This window comes from Xiphophorus couchianus, chromosome 11, assembly GCF_001444195.1.
Source record: "Xiphophorus couchianus chromosome 11, X_couchianus-1.0, whole genome shotgun sequence".
In the NCBI taxonomy this organism is placed as follows: Eukaryota; Metazoa; Chordata; class Actinopteri; order Cyprinodontiformes; family Poeciliidae; genus Xiphophorus; species Xiphophorus couchianus.
Genome location: NC_040238.1, coordinates 31,611,852 through 31,637,153, shown reverse-complemented (window position 1 = coordinate 31,637,153; position 25,302 = coordinate 31,611,852). Strand labels below are relative to the sequence as shown.

Below are 25,302 nucleotides of genomic sequence, written 5' to 3'. Positions count from 1 at the left end.
CTCTCGATTTATGGCAGAGAAATTCCCCCATACAACTGGTACAACAAAAAAAAAGAAAAGTCCTATTGAACACCTTTTGCTTTCCCATTTTTAGTTAGTCAATCAAAAAAAATATTCAACTGATCAGCCCTGCATTTTATTTTTTTAAAGGAAAAATCTGCAGAACGCGTCATTTTTTTTTTTTTTACCTGAATAAATGATTAATTATCAGAATAAACGTTTGTGCAGATTATTCACTTACTGCGAAAACACATGAAATATGTAATTTTAGTTTTAGCCACATAGTGTAATTTAACTGAATAAGTTGCATCTGTCTACAGCTGTTGTATTGGCACTTGGCAGGAATGGCAACACATTTTTTTGCTGACTTTAGCAAAACAAATTAATGTTCCTGTAAAACTTCTTCTACTAAAACAGGAAACAAGAATCCTCTAATATATATTAAAAGATGCAAATAAATTAAACTAAATTCAATTAATATTTCAAATATGAAATGATAATTGTATTACCTACAGTGCAGTAACACAGCATTTCTTTAATGAACACTTGATCATTTGGAGCAATGGATTCATCTGCAGCTAAAAATGCTTTTAAAATCATAGTGTGAAAAGCTCAGCCCTTTCTGCTTGACTTAACATCAGTACAGTGTAGGGCTGAACTATTGATTATTTTTTACATTAATTGATTAATAATTAGATATAAGAAGGTGCTTGATGGGATTTTGTTTTACAGAATTTGAACCATGTGAAGATAAAACTGCCACAAAGGGTTTTTTTCTCTTAAATACAAAATGTTAATATTTTTTGTACAGTTTTTGCTTAATTACTGCTCTTGAGTGTGTCGTTCTCTCAGCAAATTGCCTCTTTTTGAATATGTATGCGCCAGATAATCATTACTTGATTGCTAAATTAGCTGACTGTTATTTCAGTAATTGATTGATCACAATTAATGTGATTGTTTCAGCCCCACTAATTTTGTTGCCCATTTTAAGCAAGGTTTGTTAAACAAGATGGCTGAGTGAGTTTCTTTTTTTGTCCAAAGGAAGGTATACATACATTTTTCTATCTTCCATCCAGGCTTCTCATGTCCTTGCACCACATGCCACTCATCGACGACAGCACAGCTGTCAATCAGAAGCGATCTGTTGGTGTAACGGCAGATGGCACCATGTGGATCTACCACCTGGTCCAGTATACTCAGCTGCTGCTCAGCCATCCCAAACACGTCCAAAGCGTCCAGCCGTTCAGCGCTGAGCAAAAACAGGCCTGGGACGGGTAGGACAGAGAAGGATTATGTCTTATTTTACATGCCTGATCACTTACAGTTTAAAGAAAATGTTTTTTTTGTTTGTTTGTTTGTCAGCATGCTGCAGTCAGTGGCGAATTTGAAAAGAAAAGCAAAGAAAGGCCTGACGACAGAGAGCGCTGCGTTCCAGCAGCTCTTCCTGCTGATCGGCATGCTCCTCTTCAAGGTCAAAACAGCTTTTTGAGGATTAATAACTGTGCTTCCATTGAACCTATAATTGTAGTTAGGAAAAAAAAATCTGCTTAATGGAAACATACAAAGTTTTAAAAAACTCATGACATTCGATAAAACGCTTTTTGCTAGGGTGACGTGGTTTTTCGGCTGTATAAAAATTTGTGTATTGCGCAAAACTGCATGGAAACAATTTTTTTGTATCAGTAGTCACATTATCAACACCCGGATGTTACTACTGGTGGAAAAGAGGAAGAAGATAACAGGAAGTAGTAGGAGGATTATGGCGCAGCATGTTTTTTTTAAAAAACGTATTCACAAGATTTTAATTGCATTTCTTCGTCAATGGAAAAAAATACATAAATTGTTTGTTTATTTTTTGACGAATATGGAATATCGACAAAGTTTTGAGCACTTTTGGAAACTCTGCTGCAGGAGAGGATTTCTGTAGCTCTTAGAGTCCAGATGTTTAACTTGAATTTCTCTGTCCTTAAGGCTCCAGATGAGGTGCTGGACATTATGAAGGACCTGCAGAGCTGCATTGATAAAGCCCAGGAGAAGAAAACCAACAAGAAGAAGAAACAACAAGGTGAGGCTGAGTAACTCCGATTTAAATAACCAGCACCGACCTTCAGAATAATAATTAACTCCACCTGTAACATGAACGTGTTGCAGCTATGGACGAAGAGGAGCCAGAGTGGGTGGAGGTGATGGTCGACATCCTGCTGTCCCTGCTGTCCCAGCAGAGCAGACACATCAGGCAGGTCTGCAGGGCGGTCTTCAGCTCCATCTGCCCCCACGTAACTGCAGCAGCACTCACTGCCATCGTAGATGTGAGTAATCGGTAGAAACTGGATTTTAAACCTGTACATTTTCAGGAAGTAACCTGTTAATTATTTTATTTGACTAATTTCCCTATAATTGCTTATATTTGTTTCTGTCCTTCTTGGCTGAAACATCTTGATTTTAAATGTTACTTCTGTGACATCTTTGATGGGCGGTGTGGGAATTTATTGAGAAACTTTCATTGAAAATGGGAGTGCAAGTTATGAATTGAGTTAATCTAAAATTGATTTTTATCGATCGACTAACGATTAATTAAGAGGCCAGTTGGCTCTTGTATCCACCATCTTTCCATAACACAATGGGTTACATTTTTTATAATATGCTGGATTTTAAAAATTTAATACATTTCGACTTTATTTTGTTGGCTGAAATAAATGCTGACTGAATTAACAAAAGCACCTTCTTTTGTCTGTAAATGTGTACTACCACATCAGTAATTTTTTAATAAGTTGACGCTACTCCACCATGAGACTGAATGAGAGTTATTAAGGTGGAACTTAAGGAGCTTGTAGTGTTTATATTTCAAAACAAAACTTAATAAATTACATTTTGCATCCGATACCGGACACTGCATGCCAATATTTTGCCATAACTGAATTATTAGAATAAACTAAGGTCAAGACAATTAATTTTGATAAATCATCAATCGTCAATTAATTTAGTAATTAATTAATTGCTAACTGAAATATGCAGACTCAAAAAAGGGCATTTGCTGAAAACAAAAATATTCCGAGCATGTTTAAGACATGTTTTTGTCTTAAAATTGCATGTTTTTAAGACAAAAACATTCAATTTGTTTTTATCTAAAATACGTGTTGCATTTAAGTTGGGGAAAAACACTTTTGTCCGCATATATTTCATAACCAAACACCTGAAGTGGCATAGCTTTAGCTTTAAGTGGTTCAAATTCACAAAAGGATGCTATATTGTTGCATCGTAGACAATGAAATGTTTTATTTTATATTTAAAATATAAATTGATTTATTTGTTTGTTTGCATCTTTTAATGTATTTCTAATGTTATATAAAAACACCTTAAATGAAGATATGGAGCATTTGCTAATTAGTCATCAGAATAATCAATAAATGAATCAATAACTAAGACCGTTTTTAGTTGCAGCCCTAGAAAATTGGAGAAAAAGGTAAAAATTTTAGTCTGATACAAAAAACAGATTTACTGCTTGTGTGCATATTTTTAGGAAGTGTTGCTGTGTTTTTCTGAAAGGTCTTGGACCCAGAGAAGGAAGATGAGGAAGACAGCGCTGTAGTCGTCACTGACGACAGAAACAAAACACAAAAGAAACTGAAGGATGATGATGACGAGGAACAAGATGAAGACATGGAGGTTACAGACTTTCCCTCTTCTGTAGTTTCACACAGTTTACAGATGTAGAGGCTGATTTAACAAAAATATTTTATGGCTAGGATGATGAGTCAGAGGATGGCTCTGATGAGGAGAGTGAGGGTGAGGAGGAGGAAAAAGAGAGGGAGGAGGGAGAAGTGGACCAAAACTTTTGCCATGAGTTGATGAAGGTCCTCCAGCAGCAGAACGCTCTGGTGAGTCATCCAGTCAGCACTTCCTGTCTGGTTCTAAGTCTAAACCTCTTCAGCTTATCTTTGTAATAAAATGCTGCTTATTTAGGCCACAGAGGAGGACGCCAGCAGCGATGAAGATCTGGATGATGAAGCTATGATGCAGCTCGATAAGAGCCTGTCGGCGCTGTTCTCAGAACAAAAGAAGAAGATTCAGGCAAAGAAAAATGAGAAGATGAAGCTGCAGAAAGAGAGGGGTCTGGTCCGGGAATTTAAGATTAAGGTAACTTACCCTCAGCTAGAGCTGGCCAAGATGGCTTAAAAATAAAATCTCCAATCTCTTTTATACCACATTTGATTTTAATAAGTTTTCTTTTGTTGCTTTATTTTCTAAAAGACAAAAATGCAAATGACAAAAAAAAATGTCAAAAATGTTTTTTATTTCAATCATCTCAATATGAATTGTATGAACTACGAGAAATTAATCATTATATTAGCAGAATTAAAAATAAATTTTACCAGAATAAAGTCTTAAAATTACAAGAAAAGAATTGTTTTAATGAGGAAAAAAGCTTGGATAATTAATGTTTTGTTATTTGTTTATTGTTTTTCTTTCTTATCTCTCTTTCTACCAAAAACTGGATGACAAAACTCTTCAGTCTGGTGCATTGGTCTCAAATAGCCCCTTTTTTGAAGGACAATTTTGTTTAGAGACATCGAATTTAAAATGTCTTCCAGGTCCAGTGCTAAATGTTAATTTTATTGATCTTTGGGAACCAAAGATCAATAATGTATAGTGTTCTTGCATTATTTTACCATTACCATTATATTACTAGAAAATTGTCTCAAAGCAATAATATTATTGTTTATCACAATAACTTCTGTGACAATTTATCGTCCAAAATTAACTTTTTTCTTTGAGACAGGCTTATTCATAATATTACGACTTTATTCTGGTAATCTTAAGACTACCAGTTATCAATTATAACTGTCAATTATATTTAGCAATTATATTTAGCAAAGAATGAGAAAAAACTCTTTCAAGAACCAAAGTAAGAATATATATTTATCGGTATTTATTTGAAGGCTTTATGCGTTTGAAGACTCTGCTCACTGAACACAGGAGAAAAAGAGCTTAAAGCAGAACACAGCACACAGTTTTATAGAAAAGGTTTCTAAATGTGCCGTAAACTAGTGGTGGTAGAGGGCCCCACTGGGTTAACTCAGGGACTCTCATCTGTTCGATGCGTTTCAATCAACTCCAGGTCACTTCTTTGTTCCGTCAATTATTGGTTTATTCCATTTTAGATTGTCATCTAAAATACTACAAACTTTGCAAGGACTGAAACACAGACTGACCAGGACAAACAATGCACCAGTTCCAACAATCCACCAGTTCCAACAATCAACGGCACCACAACACTATCAACAGAAATTATGATGACTCCGTGCACCCCCTTCCTCATACACACAAAGCCAGTAAACCTTCCCATTCATACTTGGTGACAGTCACACTGTTGGGTTTAAATTACCTAAACACAGACACAAAGAAGAGACAAGAATCAGAACTTAGTTTTTTACCTGCAAGGAGAACACAGCTGAAACCCAGTTACAGATTTCGGCCTATGCTCTGAAGCTTCAACTGAGTCTTACCCTGCTTTTATTAGAATTGGGAACTCCCTAGTTACATTCAGTGTGCAGCCCTGAAAGAAGGGGAAGCAGAAACAGCTGCACACTCACATGAATACAACTCATTCATACAATCTTCAAAAGCATATTTCATAAGATAAGACTATAGGTTTGCAGTTCCTCTGGACAATCAACGCTGGAATGTCTCGTTCATGGTAACCTTCTTTTCACTCCTCAGCAGGCGCGCCCACATTGACGCACCCACCACCCAAGTGTCAAAGCCTCGTGCTCCTGTCATATCAATAATTACTAATTTCATTCATATGGCTCTTACAGTTTCATTTTATTCACATAGTTCACAGGTGTCAAACTCCAGTCCTCTGTCCTGCAGTTTTTAGATATGCCACAGCTACAAAACACTGGAATGAAATGGCTTGTGTAGATCAGTTCTCCAGAGTTTTGCTAATGACCTAATTATTTTATTCAGGTGTGGTGCAGCAGAGGCTCATCGGCCCTTGAGGACTGGAGTTTGACACCCCGATATAGTTTGACTATCTACTTAATTACAAAACAGAAAGAATGCACATGTTCTTTCATAAGGGAAATTAAACATTCAAGGACATCTTGAGGGTGCAAACAAGAAACAATTGAATAACTTTATTGTAATGCAGAGTTCAGAGAAATGGCTTCAGAAGACTCTCATGAGTACGTTCATTACACAAGAATCATGACACTGTTAGGCATTGATTCAGTCAATAACCATAGTAATCTTAAAATTGTTATGTATTGATTTACTCATAACCATAGTATTCTTAATATTTTCCACCATATTGTTTTGTAATATTATGACTTTACCTTTGCTTAAAAAAAGAAAGAAAAGAGGGGAGGGGGACAAGATGGCGGAGGGAATAGGAGCATAGTCAGCTAGCTCTCCAGAGTCGGGTAAAAATGCCCACAACAAAATTGGAATTCGATAGATAAATCTAAAGTATGAGTGGGAAAAGCAAGAGAAGAAGCTGGAAAAATTATAAAAAGCAAGACAGAACCGAAGAGCTGCCTGTAACGGAAGAAATCTCCGAACACGAAGCTAGCGAGCACGAAAAAGCCCCAGCAGAGGAAATGGAAGAACACGATAGCATGGAGACGCTGCAAAATGGGCTCGCAGCTATTAGAGGTGATATTAAAGCCCTTAAACAAGAGCTGTGCCGGGAGCTGGTCGGGAGCTGGACGAGCTGAAGAAAGAAATGAAGGAAGAAATAATGAATCTTCGACAAGAAATAGACCGTAGGCTGTCTGAGAATGACCGGGAACTACAGGCACAGCAAGTGAACATTAGCGAGGCACAGACACCCATAGTGGAGGTGGAGGAATGGAAGATGGATGCTAACGAGGTGCTAACGAAGATGGTGGAACAAGCACAGCGAAAGCAGGAAAAACTAACCGATCTGGAAGGGAGATCAAGGAGAAACAATATCAGAATCTTTGGCTTACCAGAAGACGTAGAAGGGTGATCCACAGCTCCATTTCTGGAACAACTTTTGAAACTCAAACTCCTGGAGGGGATCGATCTCCAGGTTCAACGAGCCCATCGAGCCCTCACCAAAAACCAAACCCAAATGCAGCACCGAGGTCAGTCGTGGTTAACTTTCTACAATTTGAGACCAAAGAAACAATCTTGAAGAAAGCCCGGCAGAAAAAGATCCAGGTAACGAGTAAACAAATCTACTTTGACCACGACTATCCAACCAAGGTTGTCCAGAAAAGAAAGGCATATGCGGGCATTAAAAAAATATTGAAGGAGAAACGAATACGTTTCCAGACACCACTCGCTAAAATTCAGATTCATTGGGAGAACGGAACGAAGACATACAACAGCGCCAGGACAGCAGCGCAGGACATGAAGGAAAGGGGCTACACAGTTGCTGAGCCAGAAGGAGACGCCGCGGCAGCGGAGGAGATACAGTGAGGAGCCGCGGGATGACAGCGAGTGAAGGAGAAAGAATGGGAACGAGACGCGGTACACAGAGTGAGAGAAAAACTACAAAGCTTCCAGTGGAAATCTTAGAATGTTTTCCTTTCAGAAGTAGTTGACTCTACAAGAAAAGAGGATAAAATTAAAACCAACTGGGAGAGGGTAAGATATTTAAGTTGGACATGTCTAGATGGAGTGGTACCCCACAGGATGGGAGTAGTACTAGATCTAGGGAGGGGCCCTCAGTAGAGGTGAGGATCTCTTCTCCACCCACCAACTGGGACTCGGGGAAGAAGGATACCCCATGTTTGAAAGTCCGTCGGATTTTTGGTTTATGTTTAGTCAGCAAAAGTTCATGTTGGTTCTGTTTTGAGTTGTTTGGGAGCATATTAAAGGGAATAGTAAATCATAGTTATGACTGATATCAAGATAACGTCGCTGAATGTGAATGGTTTGAATGCATTGAGTAAAAAAGAAAGGGTGATGACAAAACTGAAAAAGGAAAAGGCACAAATTATATTCTTACAAGAGACTCATTTATCCAAAACAGAGCATGAAAAATTTAAAAAGTATGGCTACAGGAATTTATACCACAGTTCATATAAAGACGGGTGTAGAAGAGGTGTTGGAATATTAATTTCGAATACAATACAATTTGATTACAAAAAGGAATTAAAAGATAAAGAAGGAAGATACATACCGTAATATTAAAAGGAAGACTCGAAAATGAATTAATAACCTTGGTAAATATATACGCACCCCGGAGAGTAACAAAAACGTTTTCAAAAACCTATTTGATTTAATAGCGATAGAAACAGAAGGCATTCTAGTCACAACAAAACTAAAATGCATTTAGCAAAATTTATAAATGTCTCATTAGAAGAGATGGGAATGACAGATGTATGGAGAAGCCTACATCCATTAGGAAAAGATTTTACGCATTACTCTGCTGCTCACAGAGTACATTCAAGAATAGATTATTTTTTAACCAAGGTTGATGACAAACACAGAGTGAAGGAATGCAGGATAGGGGCGGCAGATGTTTCTGACCATAATCCAATTTATTTAAAGATATGTCTAAGTAACAGGAAAAGAAATACGATATGGAGACTGAATGTGGGAATATTGAATAGTGAACAACGGAGAGAAAAAATAAAAACAGAAATAAAACAATATATTGAAGAAAATAATAACGGAACTGTAGACCCAACAATATTATGGGATGCCATGAAGGCAGTCATCAGGAGAAAGTTAATAGCTGAAACTGCGCATGATAAAAGAATTAAACTGCAGACATGCAGGGCAAATACGGAGAGACTTAGGGAATTAGAGCAGGAATATCAGAAAACAAAAGACTCAAAGGTTTACCAAGAAACCAAGGCAGTTAAAACCAAAATAAATGACATATTACTAGGAGAGATTGAAAAAAGGAAGCAGAATTACTACGAAGCAGGTTCAAGGGCAACTAAGCTGTTAGCGAAACATATACGCAAACAACAAATACTTAATGCAATATATAAAATTAGAAACCCCCACACAGGTGAACTAACAGATAATGCAGAGGAAATAGAGGGCATTTTTCTAGAATATTTTGAGAAACTGTATACACAACCTGAAATGAGAACCTTTTTAAATGCATAAGATTTACCAACAATTGGCAAACTACAAAATGAGACACTGACAGCAGCAATCACAACAGAGGAAGTGAAACAGGCAAAAAATACTTTAAAAAATAATAAATCTCCAGGCAGTGATGGATACCCGGCAGAGTGGTACAAGATGTTTAGAGAAGAGTTGACGCCAGTACTTACAGCTTCTTTCAATTGGACACTCAATAACAATAAAATACCTCCATCATGGAGTGAAGCTACAGTATCATCTCAGTCATCCCAAAACAAGGAAAAGATCAGGAACACTGTGGCAATTATAGACCAATTTTATTGTTAAACGTAGATTATAAGATATACGTACACAACCATTATTTCTAATAGATTAAATACCTTTGTAACAGAATTGATAGAGGAAGATCAAACAGGATTTATGAGGACGTCAAACACATGATAATATTAGAAGAGTTCTACATATAGTAGATCAAGCACAGCTGAAGAAACAAAGTACCATACTAGTAAGTGTTGACGCAGAAAAAGCATTTGATTTAGTAAACTGGGAATTTCTATATAAAACATTGGAACGATTTGGATTCAGTAACAAATCAATACAGTGTATAAAGACATTATATCATCACCTCACAGCGAGAATTAAAATAAACGGAAGCCTGACTGACAAATTCAAAATACAAAGATCAGCCAGACAGGGGTGTTGTCTGTCACCTGCACTGCACTGTTCGCCCTCTTTATAGAGCCTCTGGCGCAGGCAGTACGACAAGACGATAAAATTAAGGGAGTTATAGTAAATGGAGAGGAACACAAAATATGGCTTTTTGCAGACGATGTAATAACTTTCCTTGAACAGCCAAATGAATTGCTACCAGCGCTGATGAATCTCTTTGGAAAGTATGGTTGTCTTTCAGGATATAAAATCAGTGTAACCAAAACACAAATTCTAACACTCAATTACATTCCATCGAAAGACATTCAGGAATCATTTCCCATCAAATGGAATATGAAGGAAATTAAATACCTAGGGGTTAACATTACCAAAGGGTTATCTACACTGTATAAAGCAAATTACAATAAAATAAGCCAAGAGATACAAAAAGATATAGATAGATGTACTACTCTGCCCTTGGATCTGAACTCAAGAATTGAAACTATTAAAATGAATGTGCAAGCAAAACTTCTACAGTCATGGCCAAAAGTATTGAGAATGACACAAATATTATATTTTCACATGATCTGCTGCCCTCTGGTTTTTATGTGTGTATGTCAGATGTTGTCATCACATACAGAAATACAATTGCAATCATATTATGAGTAACAAAAGCTTTTAATGACAGTTAGAATGAGTTAATGCAGCAAGTCAATATTTGCAGTGTTGACCCCTCTTCTTCAGGACCTCTGCAATTCTCCCTGGCATGCTCTCAATCAATTTCTGGACCAAATCCTGACTGATAGCAGTCCATTCTTGCACAATCAATGCTTGCATTTTGTCAGAATTCCTAGGTTTGTCCACCCGTCTCTTGATGATTGACCACAAGTTTTCAATGGGATTAAGATCAGGGGAGTTTCTAGGCCATGGACCCAAAATGTCTATGTTTTGTTCCCTGAGCCAGTTAGATATCACCTTTGCTTTATGGCAAGGTGCTCCATCATGCTGGAAAAGGCATTGTTCATCACCAAACTGCTCTTGGACGGTTGGGAGAAGTTGCTCTCGGAGGACATTCTGGTACCATTCTTTATTCATGGCTGTGTTTTTAGGTAAGACTGTGAGAGAGCCGACTCCCTTGGCTGAGAAGCAACCCCACACATGAATGGTTTCAGGATGCTTTACAGTTGGCATGAGACAAGACTGGTGGTAGCGCTCACCTCGTCTTCTCCGAACAAGCTGTTTTCCAGATGTCCCAAACAATCGGAAAGGGGATTCATCAGAGAAAATGACTTTACCCCAGTCCTCAGCAGTCCACTCCCTGTACCTTTTGCAGAATATCAGTCTGTCCCTGATGTTTTTCCTGGAGAGAAGTGGCTTCTTTGCTGCCCTCCTTGAGACCAGGCCTTGCTCCAAGAGTCTCCGCCTCACAGTGCGTGCAGATGCACTCACACCTGCCTGCTGCCATTCCTGAGCAAGCTCTGCACTGCTGGTAGCCCGATCCCGCAGCTGAAACACTTTTAAGAGACGGTCCTGGCGCTTGCTGGTCTTTCTTGGGCGCCCTGGAGCCTTTTTGGCAACAATGGAACCACTCTCCTTGAAGTTCTTAATGATGCGATAGATTGTTGACTGAGGTGCAATCTTTCTAGCTGCGATTTTCTTTCCTGTTAGGCCATTTTTGTGCAGTGCAATGATGACTGCACGTGTTTCTTTCGAGGTAACCATGGCTCACAGAAGAGAAACAATGATGCCAAGCACCAGCCTCTTTTTAAAGTGTCCAGTGGTGTCATTCTTACTTAATCATGACAGATTGATCTCCAGCCCTGTCCTCATCACCACCCACACCTGTGTTAATGGAGCAATCACTGAAGCAATGTTAGCTGGTCCTTTTAAGGCAGGGCTGCAATGAAGTTGAAATGTGTTTTGGGGGATAAAGTTGATTTTCTAGACAAATATTGACTTTGCAATTAATTGCTGTTACGCTGATCACTCTTTATAACATTCTGGAGTATATGCAAATTGCCGTTATAAAAACTGAAGCACTAGACTTTGTAAATATTAACATTTGAATCATTCTCAAAACATTTGGCCATGACTGTATATTTGTTCCAGCCATTACCAATAGAGGTTCTTCAAACACAATTTGCGATCTGGGACAAGATACAGTAATATCAAGATTCATTTGGGGTGGCAGAAAACCTAGAGTTAAATATGAAACTCTTCAGCTACCGAAGACAAGGGGGTTATGGGTCTCCCAAAATTAAGGGAGTACTACTGTGCAGCTCAGCTCAGACATGTCATATGCTGGTGCACACCAGACTACATAGCTAAATGCAAAGTGTTATTGGGGATGAAGATACTGTAGATATGAGAAGATCAAGAAATACATGGATCCAATTACAGTGTTTACACTGGAATTGTGGTTCAAAACATTAAAAAAACACATGATAAAGAAAGAAATGAAAATGCTCAGGTGGGTATCATATGATAGCGATTTCAAACCAGTAATGTATGATAAAGGGTTCAAACAATGATTAAGCAAAGGGGTCACAGGATGGTTTACCCTTCAGAAAGATGGGGAGCTGGAAAGTTTTCAGAAAACGAAGGAGAAGTATAATTTAGATAAACATGAATTTCACAGGTACCTGCAATTGAGAGAAATTAGATGGGATCCCTCTGTGGAAGTGAATGGGGTGATTAAAATTGTGATAAATTAATTCAGTGGAACAAAAATTAAAATAGTCTCTACTCTATATCAAAAACTGATGATGAATAAACATTCAACTAAGTACATAAAAGAAAAGTGGGAATCAGAGCTTAACATGACAATTTCAGATGAAGATTGGTTGGATATGTGGAAAACACATCAGACATCCACCAATTCATGGATATGGAGGGAATTCACATGGAAAAATCTAATACGATTTTTCATCACACCTAAAGTCAAGAATAGATATAAGGACACAAACATGGGGTATTGGCGGAATTGTGGATCAATGAACACAGCTCATTCTCACATATTCTGGAACGGTCCTAAAATTGTTCAATTTTGGAAAAATGTACATGAAACTGAAAAAGATTCTGGGATATGATATTCCTATGAATAGTGTGGTACTGTATCTTTGCAATTTTAACAATATCAAAGTAAGGGTAAAAGACAGGTATCTGATTAAGATATTGTTAATAGCTAGCAAGAAAGCTATTACGAGGAAATGGGGAAAGGCAGACCCTCCTTGTCAAGAACAATGGACTGGAATAATAGAAGAAATCTAAATTATGGAAAAACTGACACATCGTTTGAGACTTCAACAAACACAAGTGGAAGAGAAGTGGATGAAATGGACATCATTCAAGACCAAAGACAGCGACAAAAATAAAGAACTAGACAAACTAGACGGGACAAAGGTCAAATAGAGGAATAGCTCCCAAGCTAAAGTTTTATATTATGTTGAATGTGAAGTGTTCATGTACATTGTGTATGTTAACAAAAGTGAAAAATACTAATAAAAAGTTAAATGATAAAAAACGAAAGAAAAGAACAATCTTAGCCAGACATTTTGTTGTAGAGTTCACCTGAATTCAACGTACAAATAAATAGAAGCTGTAAAAGATGCTTGTCAAACTAAATGGCAGCTCTGGGCGATCTGGCATCACACTTATGAAAATCCAAGAAGTGCACTGATGAAACAAAGTTCAGATTTTCCAAAAATGAAATCTTCAAAGACTAAAAATTGATTAATCAATAACATTGATTTATTACCCAACACTAATCTCATTGGTTGCTTCAGATGCCTGAAGTAGGTCACCAGTTAGTAGGGAAAACGTCTCATCACCTGATAACATGTCCATTTCAGGTGTTGGACCTGGTTGAGGTGTTTGTGGCCCGGCAGGCCGGCAGTCCTCTCATTCTGGGTTTAGTGGAGCCGCTGCTAAACATCATTGACAGAGGAATGAGTTCTGGGAGCGAGCAGCAGGAGCAGGACTTCCTCCGCAGAGCAGCAGATATCTTCAGGTAGAAACTGTCCCATCAGGCTCTGATCAGGATTATAATAGTTTTGGGTTTTTCATTATAGTTACTTTGATTCCATTCTGACTTGTTGTTAGTCTTAGCTAGTTTTTTTTAGTTAAATATTGTTTAGTTTTAGTTTAGTTTGTGTACTTTTATCATATTTTGGTTAAATGCAGAATTCATAATGTCAAAATATTGACCCTTTGAATAATTTGAGTATTAATTACATCGATTGGGTAATTAATACTCAACAGAAAATATGATTTTCAAAAAATGTATTCAATTATTGTTAAACAATCAACTGAAGTTGGGGAAAAAAAGTTTTTTCTCCAACTTTTGCGCTTGACACGCGATGGAAACTGCTTGAGTGGAGGAGCAAATCAATTTCATATCTTTTCAAAAGACTAATAAATAAACACCAAATGAAGGATAATATCTATAATTTCAATATGTTTTAGTTTATAAACGGATGATATACTTCAATTTAATTATAGTTTTTTCCCATTTATTACCATTTTTATTTATTTCAGTTAAAAATGTTTTCTCAATTTCAATTTCTGTTGTTTTGCTAGTTTTGCTTAATTATAATAACCTTTCCTAAGATCTAATGCTCCAGACATCTCTGGGTGTCGGTTTAAATACTACCAAGTTTTCTTGGGGAAACGCTGAGTGTGTATGGTAATGGATGGATGGATGTGGCTACCTTTTTCATCAGAATAATTGACATATTAATCGATTACTAAAATAATCATTATTTGCTGCCCCATAAGTAACAATGAAAGTTTAAAGAGAACTTTTAAAAGAGAAAATACATTTTCTCTCATCAGGTATAATTATAATTGCTGGTAAAGGTAATTGTATTTATATAGCACATTTTCAACAACAAGGCAATACAAAATTCTTTACAGGAATTAAAAGGAAATACAAACAAAATAACAAACCAAAGGAAAGAGCAAAAGAAGTATAATAATATAATGTTGATCTAAAGTATGTAAACTAGGTGTTCCTGTTCAGGGTTGCTAAGTATCCTCTGGTCTAATTCCATTTCTGGGTTGGAAAAACAGGAGTCTAAAAGAAGTCTAATAATGTTGGTAGATAATTATAAGTCAGTATTCTCTGGTCTAATTCCTTTTTTGGGTTGGAGGAATAAAAGTCAAACAAGTAGTTGCTAAGGTCGTTTTTCTGGATTCTAAGTTTATTCTAATCCCTGTTCTGGTGTTGCTTCCCTAAGCTTTTGTTCGAAACCTTTGCAGCATTATAATTTAATATTCTTAAACCTAATTTGAACTTTTTCCTTCTTTTCTCCAGGAACCATTTGTGCAGGTCCAAAGTTTACTGCAGGACTGCCGGTGACAGGCAGGGGGAGCTCCATGACCTGCTTTACAAACTGATGAGCAAAGCCCAGAAGCTGTCAGACTCATCTCTGTGTCTCTACTACTTCAGGTAAGAGGCTAAAGAAAATGATGCTGAACTTTCTCACATGCCTCCCTCCGTGTTTGTGAACGCTCCTCTATTGGCCCCCTCAAGGAAGAGCAGAGCTCGCAAAGGAAAGCAGATTTTTTTTTACCTGTTTGTGTGAATTCATTGCTTATGTTATGTTTCCCTTCAGTGCGTCTCTTTATGTGGTGAAGGTGCTGCGTGGCGCTCCACCCACTGAGACCAAAGAGGAGACTACAGCTGACGGAGCAACAGCATCAGTAAATGATGTATGTTTGCACACTTTGATCCAGTTCACGGTTGGATTTCACTTGTCATGACCTTCTCACTGCAGGAGGCTGCTATGTTTAGATTATTGGTACAGGAGAAAACAGGAAACACATGGTGCTTCACCCAACATTCAGATGGTTTACTTGGCAGCAGGTGTTAGCAGCTGACACTTTCCACACTGCAAAAACACAAAGTCTTACCCAGTATCTTTGTCTAATTTCTAGTGCAATTATCTTATTACACTCAAAATGAAACAAAACTAGTAAGATCAAGTAACAAGTAAGTTAGTTTTGTTTTAAGTCAATAATTCCTTAATGATAAAAAAGTACTGATTACAAGTGAAATAATCTGGGAGTAGAACAAGACATTTCCTACATTTTAAGTTCAAAAGTCTTGTTCCACTAGCACAACATTTCTCAACAGGAGTGTTCAGAGGACAACAGGCAGAAATATCTACAAAAGGGAGATGTTTACTTGAAGGTAAACTTTACACCTTAAATGCACAACAATACCAGTTTAGAGTTTGAGCTACATGCGAACAACTGTGATATGTAACATTAAAGCATACTTGGCTGCAAGCATGTTTTAATGTACAGCATCGGTGCAGCCCCGGCTCCAGAGGAATTTGGCTTACTTTGGGGGGGGCAGAGTAAACGAGCTTTTACTCTAATATAAATACATAAACAAACATTTATGTACCGTATTTTCCGCACTATAAGGCGCACCTTCAATGAATGGCCTATTTTAAAACTTTTTTCATTATAAGGCGCATAGAATAGACGCTACAGTAGAGGCTGGGGTTACGTCATGCAGCCATTAGATGGAGCTGCGCTAAAGGGAATGTCAACAAAATAGTCAGGTAAGTCAGTCAAACTTTATTGGGGCCTGCCATGCAAAGCAATGGCAGGAACCTATTGCTATTCTCCCAAGAAAGTGTCTCTTTAATTGGGGCCTGCCATGCAATGGCAGGAACCTATTACTCTACACCCAACAAAGTGTCTCTTTATTATAATTCTTTATTTTTCTTCCGTAACCGTTAATGCGGCTCATACCGCTGGGTGCACACCTACAAATGAGGTATCAAAACGTGCAGAAAATTCACGCCATTGGAGCTATTACTTTTGGTGGGATTTGGGCTTAACGTGGCGACATAATTCGCAAAAAACTATGAAAAAAAACCCATTATAAGTCAATGGGAAAAATCCTAGAAATACCCTATTTTTGAGGATTTGCTGTGTCGTCACAAATTCACCTAGAAATGCCATTCAAATTTCATTTTGTAGACACGTCTGTGATCTCTTCGAAAGTGAAGACGGCTCGTCGATACCAGTTACGGTTTGTCCACAATTTGCCTCTAAGCGACCCAAAGTTTCTCATTTTTCCTCAAATTAGAGTGAGAGCCGACCTCGGTTCAGATCTGGGCACAACATTTCTTTCTCTCATCGCTGGTAATGCTCTGAGTGAGGTACAGATATGAATCTCGGGACTATCGCAGAAGACACATAGGCCTCTCATACGCTCCAAACGCTTTTCGAATATGTATTACGGTTCCCGAACAGGAAGGATTTGTTTCCAATGCTGTTTTTCAGTAAAACATGTTTGCTCAAACACACAATTGTGTGTTTGAGAGCTCAGAGCTCAGAGCTCACACCCTGCTGAGACCATTATTTACCATAGCAACGGAACTCAAGAGGCTATTGGCTGGTGGTTAGGACTACAAATACGCATCGCTGTAGTTCTATCTATCCTCAGTTGAAACAGATCAGGACTGAACTGGCCTTTAGAACTAATTGCTGCTATGGGCTGTATAGAACTGATTTAACTCAGTAACTGTTACACATGGGATTAGTTTGGAACTTTAAAATGAAGCATAATAATAATTTCAAAATAAAAGTCTTGAATAGGGCTGCACAGTGGCGCAGTTGGTAGCACTGTTGCCTTGCAGCAAGAAGGTCCTGGGTTCGATTCCCGGCCGGGGTCTTTCTGCATGGAGTTTGCATGTTCTCCCTGTGCATGCGTGGGTTCTCTCCGGGTACTCCGGCTTCCTCCCACAGTCCAAAAACATGACTGTTAGGTTAATTGGTCTCTCTAAATTCTCCCTAGGGGTGAGTGTATGTGTGAATGGTTGTTTGTCCTGTATGTCTTTGTGTTGCCCTGCGACAGACTGGCGACCTGTCCAGGGTGTACCCCGCCTCTCGCCTGCAACGTAGCTGGAGATGGGCACCAGCAACCCTCCCGACCCCATTAGGGACAAAGGAAGAACAGAAAATGGATGGATGGATGGATGAAGTCTTGAATATTTTTACATCAACTACTTGTGTTTTGCGCATTATATAACTATTTTAACCCAATGACTATTACGCAGGGGATTAGTTTGGCCCTTTGAAATGAAGTTTAACAAACATTTCAAATTAAAAGCCTTGAATATTTTTACATCAACTACTTGTGTTGTGAGCATTATATAACTGATTTTATCCAATGACTGTTATTCATGGGATTAGGTTAGCCCTTTGAAATTAAGTTTAACATTTCAAAATAAAAGCCTTGAATATTTTTACATCAACTACTTGTGTTGTGAGCATTATATAACTGATTTTATCCAATGACTGTTATTCATGGGATTAGGTTAGCCCTTTGAAATTAAGTTTAACAAAAATTCCAAAATAAAAGCCTTGAATATTTTTACATCAACTACTTGCGTTTTCAGCATTATATAACTGATTTAACCCAATGACTATTACACATGGGATTAGTTTGGCCCTTTGAAATGAAGCTTAACATTTCAAAATAAAAGCCTTGAATATTTTTACATCAACTACTTGTGTGTTGCGCATTATAGAACTATTTTAACCCAATGACTATTACGCAGGGGATTAGTTTGGCCCTTTGAAATGAAGTTTAACAAAAATTTCAAATTAAAAGCCTTGAATATTTTTACATCAACTACTTGTGTTTTGAGCATTATATAACTATTTTAACCCAATGACTGTTATTCATGGGATTAGTTTGGCCCTTTGAAATGAAGCTTAACATTTCAAAATAAAAGCCTTGAATATTTTTACATCAACTACTTGTGTTTTGCGCATTATATAACTATTTTAACCCAATGACTATTACGCAGGGGATTAGTTTGGCCCTTTGAAATGAAGCTTAACATTTCAAAATAAAAGCCTTGAATATTTTTACATCAACTACTTGTGTGTTGCGCATTATATAACTATTTTAACCCAATGACTATTACGCAGGGGATTAGTTTGGCCCTTTGAAATGAAGTTTAACAAACATTTCAAATTAAAAGCCTTTAATATTTTTACATCAACTACTTGCGTTTTCAGCATTGTATAACTGATTTAACCCAATGACTATTAAACATGGGATTAGTTTGGCCCTTTGAAATGAAGCTTAACATTTCAAAATAAAAGCCTTGAATATTTTTACATCATGTAATTGCTCTTTTTGGCTTTATTTGACTTTTTCATCCAATGACTGTTACACATGGGATTAGTTTGGCCCTTTGAAATGAAGTTTAACAAAACTTCCAAAATAAATGCCTTGACAAAATTTTAAATCATACTGAATGGTGCACGTCCACCTTTCTTAAGGTTCTTGTGATTCTCCGCATGCCATTGATTACGTTGCGGCGTTCTTTAGCATCGATGCCAATTTGTAGCGTGACAACGCCTGGCCCAAACCGACGGGCGCACAAACCGAGGGGCGCGCCTTGGCAGGCCCCGGCTAAATTTCTTCCGAAATTTTCTAGTATTCTTTATTTTTCTTCCGTAACCGTTAATGCGGCTCATACCGCTGGGTGCACACCTACAAATGAGGTATCAAAACGTGCAGAAAATTCACGCCATTGTTGCTATTACTTTTGGTGGGATTTGGGCTTAACGTGGCAACATAATTCGCAAAAAACTACGAAAAAAAACCCATTATAAGTCAATGGGAAAAATCCTAGAAATACCCTATTTTTGAGGATTTGCTGTGTCGTCACAAATTCACCTAGAAATGCCATTCAAATTTCATTTTGTAGATATGTCTGTGATCTCTTCGAAAGTGAAGACGGCTCGTCGATACCAGTTACGGTTTGTCCACAATTTGCCTCTAAGCGACCCAAAGTTTCTCATTTTTCCTCAAATTAGAGTGAGAGCCGATCTCGGTTCAGATCTGGGCACAACATTTCTTTCTCTCATCGCTGTAAATGCTCTGAGTGAGGTACAGATATGAATCTCGGGACTATCGCAGAAGACACATAGGCCTCTCATACGCTCCAAACGCTTTTCGAATATGTATTACGGTTCCCGAACAGGAAGGATTTGTTTCCAATGCTGTTTTTCAGTAAAACGTGTTTGCTCAAACACACAATTGTGTGTTTGAGAGCTCAGAGCTCAGAGCTCACACCCTGCTGAGACCATTATTTACCATAGCAACGGAACTCAAGAGCCTATTGGCTGCTGATTAGGACTACAAATACGCATCGCTGTAGTTCTATCTATCCTCAGTTGAAACAGATCAGGACTGAACTGGCCTTTAGAACTAATTGCTGCTATGGGCTGTATATAACTGATTTATATTTTTAAATCAGATAATTGCTCCGTTGAGCATTATATAACTGATTTAACCCAACGACTGTTATTCATGGGATTAGGTTGGCCCTTTGAAATGAAGTTTAACAAAAATTCCAAAATTAAAGCCTTGAATATTTTTACATCAACTACTTGCGTTTTCAGCATTATATAACTGTTTTAACCCAATGACTATTACGCAGGGGATTAGTTTGGCCCTTTGAAATGAAGTTTAACAAACATTTCAAATTAAAAGCCTTGAATATTTTTACATCAACTACTTGTGTTGTGAGCATTATATAACTGATTTTATCCAATGACTGTTATTCATGGGATTAGGTTAGCCCTTTGAAATTAAGTTTAACAAAAATTCCAAAATAAAAGCCTTGAATATTTTTACATCAACTACTTGCGTTTTCAGCATTATATAACTGATTTAACCCAATGACTATTACACATGGGATTAGTTTGGCCCTTTGAAATGAAGCTTAACATTTCAAAATAAAAGCCTTGAATATTTTTACATCAACTACTTGTGTTGTGAGCATTATATAACTGATTTTATCCAATGACTGTTATTCATGGGATTAGGTTAGCCCTTTGAAATTAAGTTTAACAAAAATTCCAAAATAAAAGCCTTGAATATTTTTACATCAACTACTTGCGTTTTCAGCATTATATAACTGATTTAACCCAATGACTATTACACATGGGATTAGTTTGGCCCTTTGAAATGAAGCTTAACATTTCAAAATAAAAGCCTTGAATATTTTTACATCAGCTACTTGTGTTTTCAGCATTATATAACTATTTTAACCCAAGCACTATTACGCATGGGATTAGTTTGGCCCTTTGAAATGAAGTTTAACAAAACTTCCAAAATAAAAGCCTTGACAACATTTTCAATCATACTGAATGGTGCACGTCCGCCTCACTTAACGTTCTTGCGGTTCTCCGCGTGCCACTGATTACGTTGCGGCGTTCTTTAGCGTCGATGCCAATTTGTAGCGTGACGACGCCGGGCCCAAACCGACGGGCGCGCCTTGGCAGGCCCCAGCTAAATTTCTTCCGAAATTTTCTAGTTAATAGATTACAAACCAGCGTTCTGAAAACTCCATTCATTCCCAAAATGAATAAACAACTGTTTTATTATTTTCCCCGAGGTAAAGTCAGTGACGTGGTATTTTCGTGACACAGTTTATCTTTTAACATCAGCAAGGTATAACATATAGTGGATGGGAACTTTTCCTCGATTCAATAAACACATAAAAAACAGTCTGATAATGTTACGGTAAATCAAACGTTAGTGCAATCACAATATATATCCACTTCCACACCATTGATTCGTTCATGTTAAATTCTGACACTGCTGCTGTATTCCCGTGTTCTACTGCGTGACTGATTGCCTTGAGCTTAAACTCTGTGTTGTAAGCGTGCCTCTTAATAGGAGCCATTTTGGGGTCTTTACACAAAACCCAGCATGCACCGCGCGCTTTTTCTCCTACGGGGGAAAATGAAGTCGGCGACTGCTTACCGTAGTTGCGAGACCTGTTGTGGCTCAACATTGGTCCATATATAAGGCGCACCGGATTATAAGGCGCACCCTCGGCTTTTGAGAAAATTGAAGATTTTTAGGTGCGCCTTATAGTGCGGAAAATACGGTAACCTTTAAAATAAAAATAATTATGTTTATTCATATAGAATAAACAATAAGGATGTAAACAGTGACATGTATAAAATGCTCAGAAAAACACGTTATGACATATTAATGGATTAAATAGTTATAACGGCTGAAAAAGGGTGGGGTGCAGAGGGCACAGATAGGGGAAATCTGGGAGCCCCCTCAAATCAAGATAGGAATAATAGAAAGTTGGCCACGTTGAGGTAAAGATAAAAAAATTGCATCCACTCCAGGGTGGAATCAGGTGACTATGAGGCCGGGCCTCCATTGATGACCACTCTTCTCTTCAGTGTTTCTGTTAGCTTCTCCACAGCTCTGTGCTCCTGCCACCTTGCTGTGATTCTCTTGTCTCTTGTCAGAATAAAGTTTTTCCAAAATTTTATGGTTTATTGTATGTAGATTTTATACTTTGTCAGTGTGGTCATATTATAGCAGCAACTTATTTTGAAAAATGTATTAATGTCCAAAATCCTTCCATCAGTAACACTACGGTAGAGAGTAGGCCTGTCACGATAGCAAATTTTGCTGAGCGATTAATTGTCTCAAGAATTATTGCGATAAACGATAATACTGTCTGAAGACCTTTTTACACTGATTTAATGGAAATGACATAATAATGCATGCGATTTCCTGCCAAAGATAGATACACTTTATTTTCAAAAGAATATTTAACACTGGAGCTGATAAACAAAATAAACAAAACAACCAAAAACAAAAATAAAATGGATTCTCAGTCTCCATTAACAAAAAATGTACTTGAATAAAACCTTAACAACATAAAGTCAAAGTGGAAATAAATACTGCTTTCAAACAAAAGAGTGCAGATTATGAAGTCTGTATATTATGTTGCTCTTCAGTAATAATTAGATTTAAATAGAGAAGATGGGCACATCGACTACGTGATGCAATAGTTCACACTACATGATTTTTTGCCCCGATTTTCCCCTTATGACAATCTTAGAGTGTTAGGCGTTCTAAGATTGTTGCTTACGATTTCGTAAGCGCTCATTCTGTAGTGTGTGGTGTGTTACGGTAGATCGTTGTTGCTGCTCCGATCTAAATCAGGGTTTTCCCCGACTGGGAGCTTAACGCAGCCTGTTGAATGTGACAGGTAGCCAATCAGAAAGCCTGGATTCTCCTCCAGCTTTCTGAAGGGAAATTACAGAGGGGAATCCCACACAGCTGACACTGTTCAACCCGAATTCCAGCTGACATTGGAGATGATATGTGGAAACAACATTAATGTTTATTCAACATTTCGTGCAAAGAATATAGAAATGACAAGAGGAGGAGTTGGAGCGAAATTGCTACCGCAGTTGATAAACCCGGTAAATTTTCAGCTGTTCTTCGTTAACGTGACGTAGGGGAGAGCGGGGTATTGTGAGCCATTTTTTACATTTGTTTCCCTATAGGCAAGGTAAAATGATGTATCAGTAAAATGTAAACATTTCCTATTAATTTGGGATGTTTCCTAGCTATGGAAGTTATCAGAATATCGTCAAGACAAAGGACAATGAAAATATGATTGTTTTAAAAAAAGTGGTCCTGTGTCTCACTTTACCCCAGATCAGGGGTAAAGTGAGACAGACCAGAAAAATCAATGGGGTAAATTGAACCATTTGGGGGTAAGCTGATACACTTACGTTTTCCACTTTAATACTACCATAACACATGTTGTAACAATTTGAATCCTGACTGACAACCTAACCTTCAAAAACAAAAAAATGTCAGACTAGGATCAGTGTTATGGAGATTGGTTAATTATAGTTAGCACTTGAAAGTAACCCAAAGTATTAAAATGTAAATCAAATACAACATAATATACTTCAAAATGTTTTAATTAACATTCACAGTGTGAGAATCATAACACAGGACCTTTAGCTAGTATCTGGGTGTCAAGAGCAAAGTACAAGCAGAACCAGCTAATGCACAGTCTGGGTCTCAGAACATGGACCCATAATCGGAACTTGTCTTCATTCATCCATCCTGTTCTGGTGGAGGCACCTTTGGCTCCTGGAGGTGCTCCTATCAGGAAGTCATCCTTAAACCTAACTCTGGGGAAGACAAACATAGGAGGTATGGCATTCCCAGCAGCATTCACTGCACACACCACAGTCACTAGTTCTCCCCTCTCAGATGATGTGATAGAACCAACTTGCTTTTTTCCTTTCTGTCACAACCTGAATCAAGATAGAAAGTCTAAAATCAGGGACAAATGTATAATCAGTAGGTTACTATTGGTCTAAAAGTACATTGTATTTAATTTCATTCCATTCATTTTTCCAGCTCACAGGTTCACTGGTTATTATCACAATCCACTCAATATCAGTATGGTGCTCTCTTGTGTATCATGTGTTGCTTACCTGTCGTGGCTTTTGAACTGTAAAGACGCCGGTTTCATCTACATTGTAAATCATGTGTGGAGGGAATGTGTGCCTGTGAAAGAGGAGAGGCAAAAAAAAAAAAAAACCTTATCAGAATTCAAAACAAATCTTACGGGTAAAGCTAACTTAAAACATTTGCAACTAAATAAGTGTCACCTGTCCATCACTACAGCCAGATTGTCGAAGAACTCCCCTACTGTAGTTTTATTGAAGGCTGTAGCCCTTCCCAGGGATGTTGCCTTTGGAGTTTGGACAGACAGATGGCAACATGCAAGAAACCTCCGAAACCACTCTATTCCTAGAGAGTAGATAATTTATTATTATAAGATTATTATTTAGCATTATTATTTAGCTTGTGATCACTTGCACACCCTAGCATACCTGCACATTGTTTCTCTGTCCAATTGGCTGGAACAGGGATATTGTTTCTCTTTGCGTATTCAAATGCCAGTTCACAGCACTTAACTGGAGGAAGGCCGTGGAACTGGTCTGCTAGTTGTTTCAAGTGTTTAGCAAGCTCCTCCTCCATCTCATCTGTGAATATTCTCTTTGCCTCAGCTACTGCACTCCAGGCTACTGATTTTACTTGCCCTTTCTCTTTTTTCTTTATGAATCTTTGTAGGGTTGTCTTGTCAATATTTCTGTCCCTTCCAGCTTTTCTTAAAGACTTCTTTCCTTGCCTGACCTCAGCAGCGGCATTCTCCAATTCTGCGAGGGGTGTTTGTCCCCAGGTTGTTTTCCTGGTGTACTTTCTTGGCATGATGGCTTTTCTACAATGGTTATGACATAAAAATTAAACAGATGTAATGTAATATTACACTAAATATGTTTAAGACTAAACTTAAATTGTACTTGATGATGGGGTAACGTAAGACAGTGTATCACATTACCCCACGGCATTTGTCTCATTTAACCCCACAGCCACCATTTTATAAAAAACAACATCTCTAGCAAGTCAGGCTAATCTTGAACTAGCATCAATCACATGGTTGTACAGTATATGTTGGAAGTTCATCAACATGCATGATATAAATTTTTCTACCTGAATTAATTTGCTTTGACACAATAGTTAATTACGTTTATAGCTAGAAAATTTACTTTCACGTGCAAAAAACACATTTTTATGAAAAAAACATACTTACCACAGCAACAGCACCAACTTCACCTTCCTGGCAAGGGGGGAATGGGAGGGCTTGTAAATATAATGGTCACATGACCATAATTTTGTTCCATTGC

General features: G+C 37.7%; 1 protein-coding gene across 2 annotated transcripts in view; it reads left to right on the top strand.

Moving 5' to 3' along the window:
- The window catches only part of mybbp1a (MYB binding protein (P160) 1a), a 74,192-nt gene that overhangs the window by 37,712 nt on the left and 11,178 nt on the right, over positions 1-25,302 (top strand). For both annotated transcript variants that reach the window (XM_028032481.1, XM_028032482.1), the window contains exons 12-21: positions 1,077-1,274; positions 1,363-1,471; positions 1,972-2,065; positions 2,152-2,309; positions 3,547-3,666; positions 3,747-3,878; positions 3,964-4,137; positions 13,575-13,732; positions 15,038-15,172; positions 15,339-15,435. In XM_028032481.1, coding sequence (XP_027888282.1) covers positions 1,077-1,274; positions 1,363-1,471; positions 1,972-2,065; positions 2,152-2,309; positions 3,547-3,666; positions 3,747-3,878; positions 3,964-4,137; positions 13,575-13,732; positions 15,038-15,172; positions 15,339-15,435 — 1,375 coding nt within the window. The remainder of the gene's footprint in view (positions 1-1,076; positions 1,275-1,362; positions 1,472-1,971; positions 2,066-2,151; positions 2,310-3,546; positions 3,667-3,746; positions 3,879-3,963; positions 4,138-13,574; positions 13,733-15,037; positions 15,173-15,338; positions 15,436-25,302) is intronic.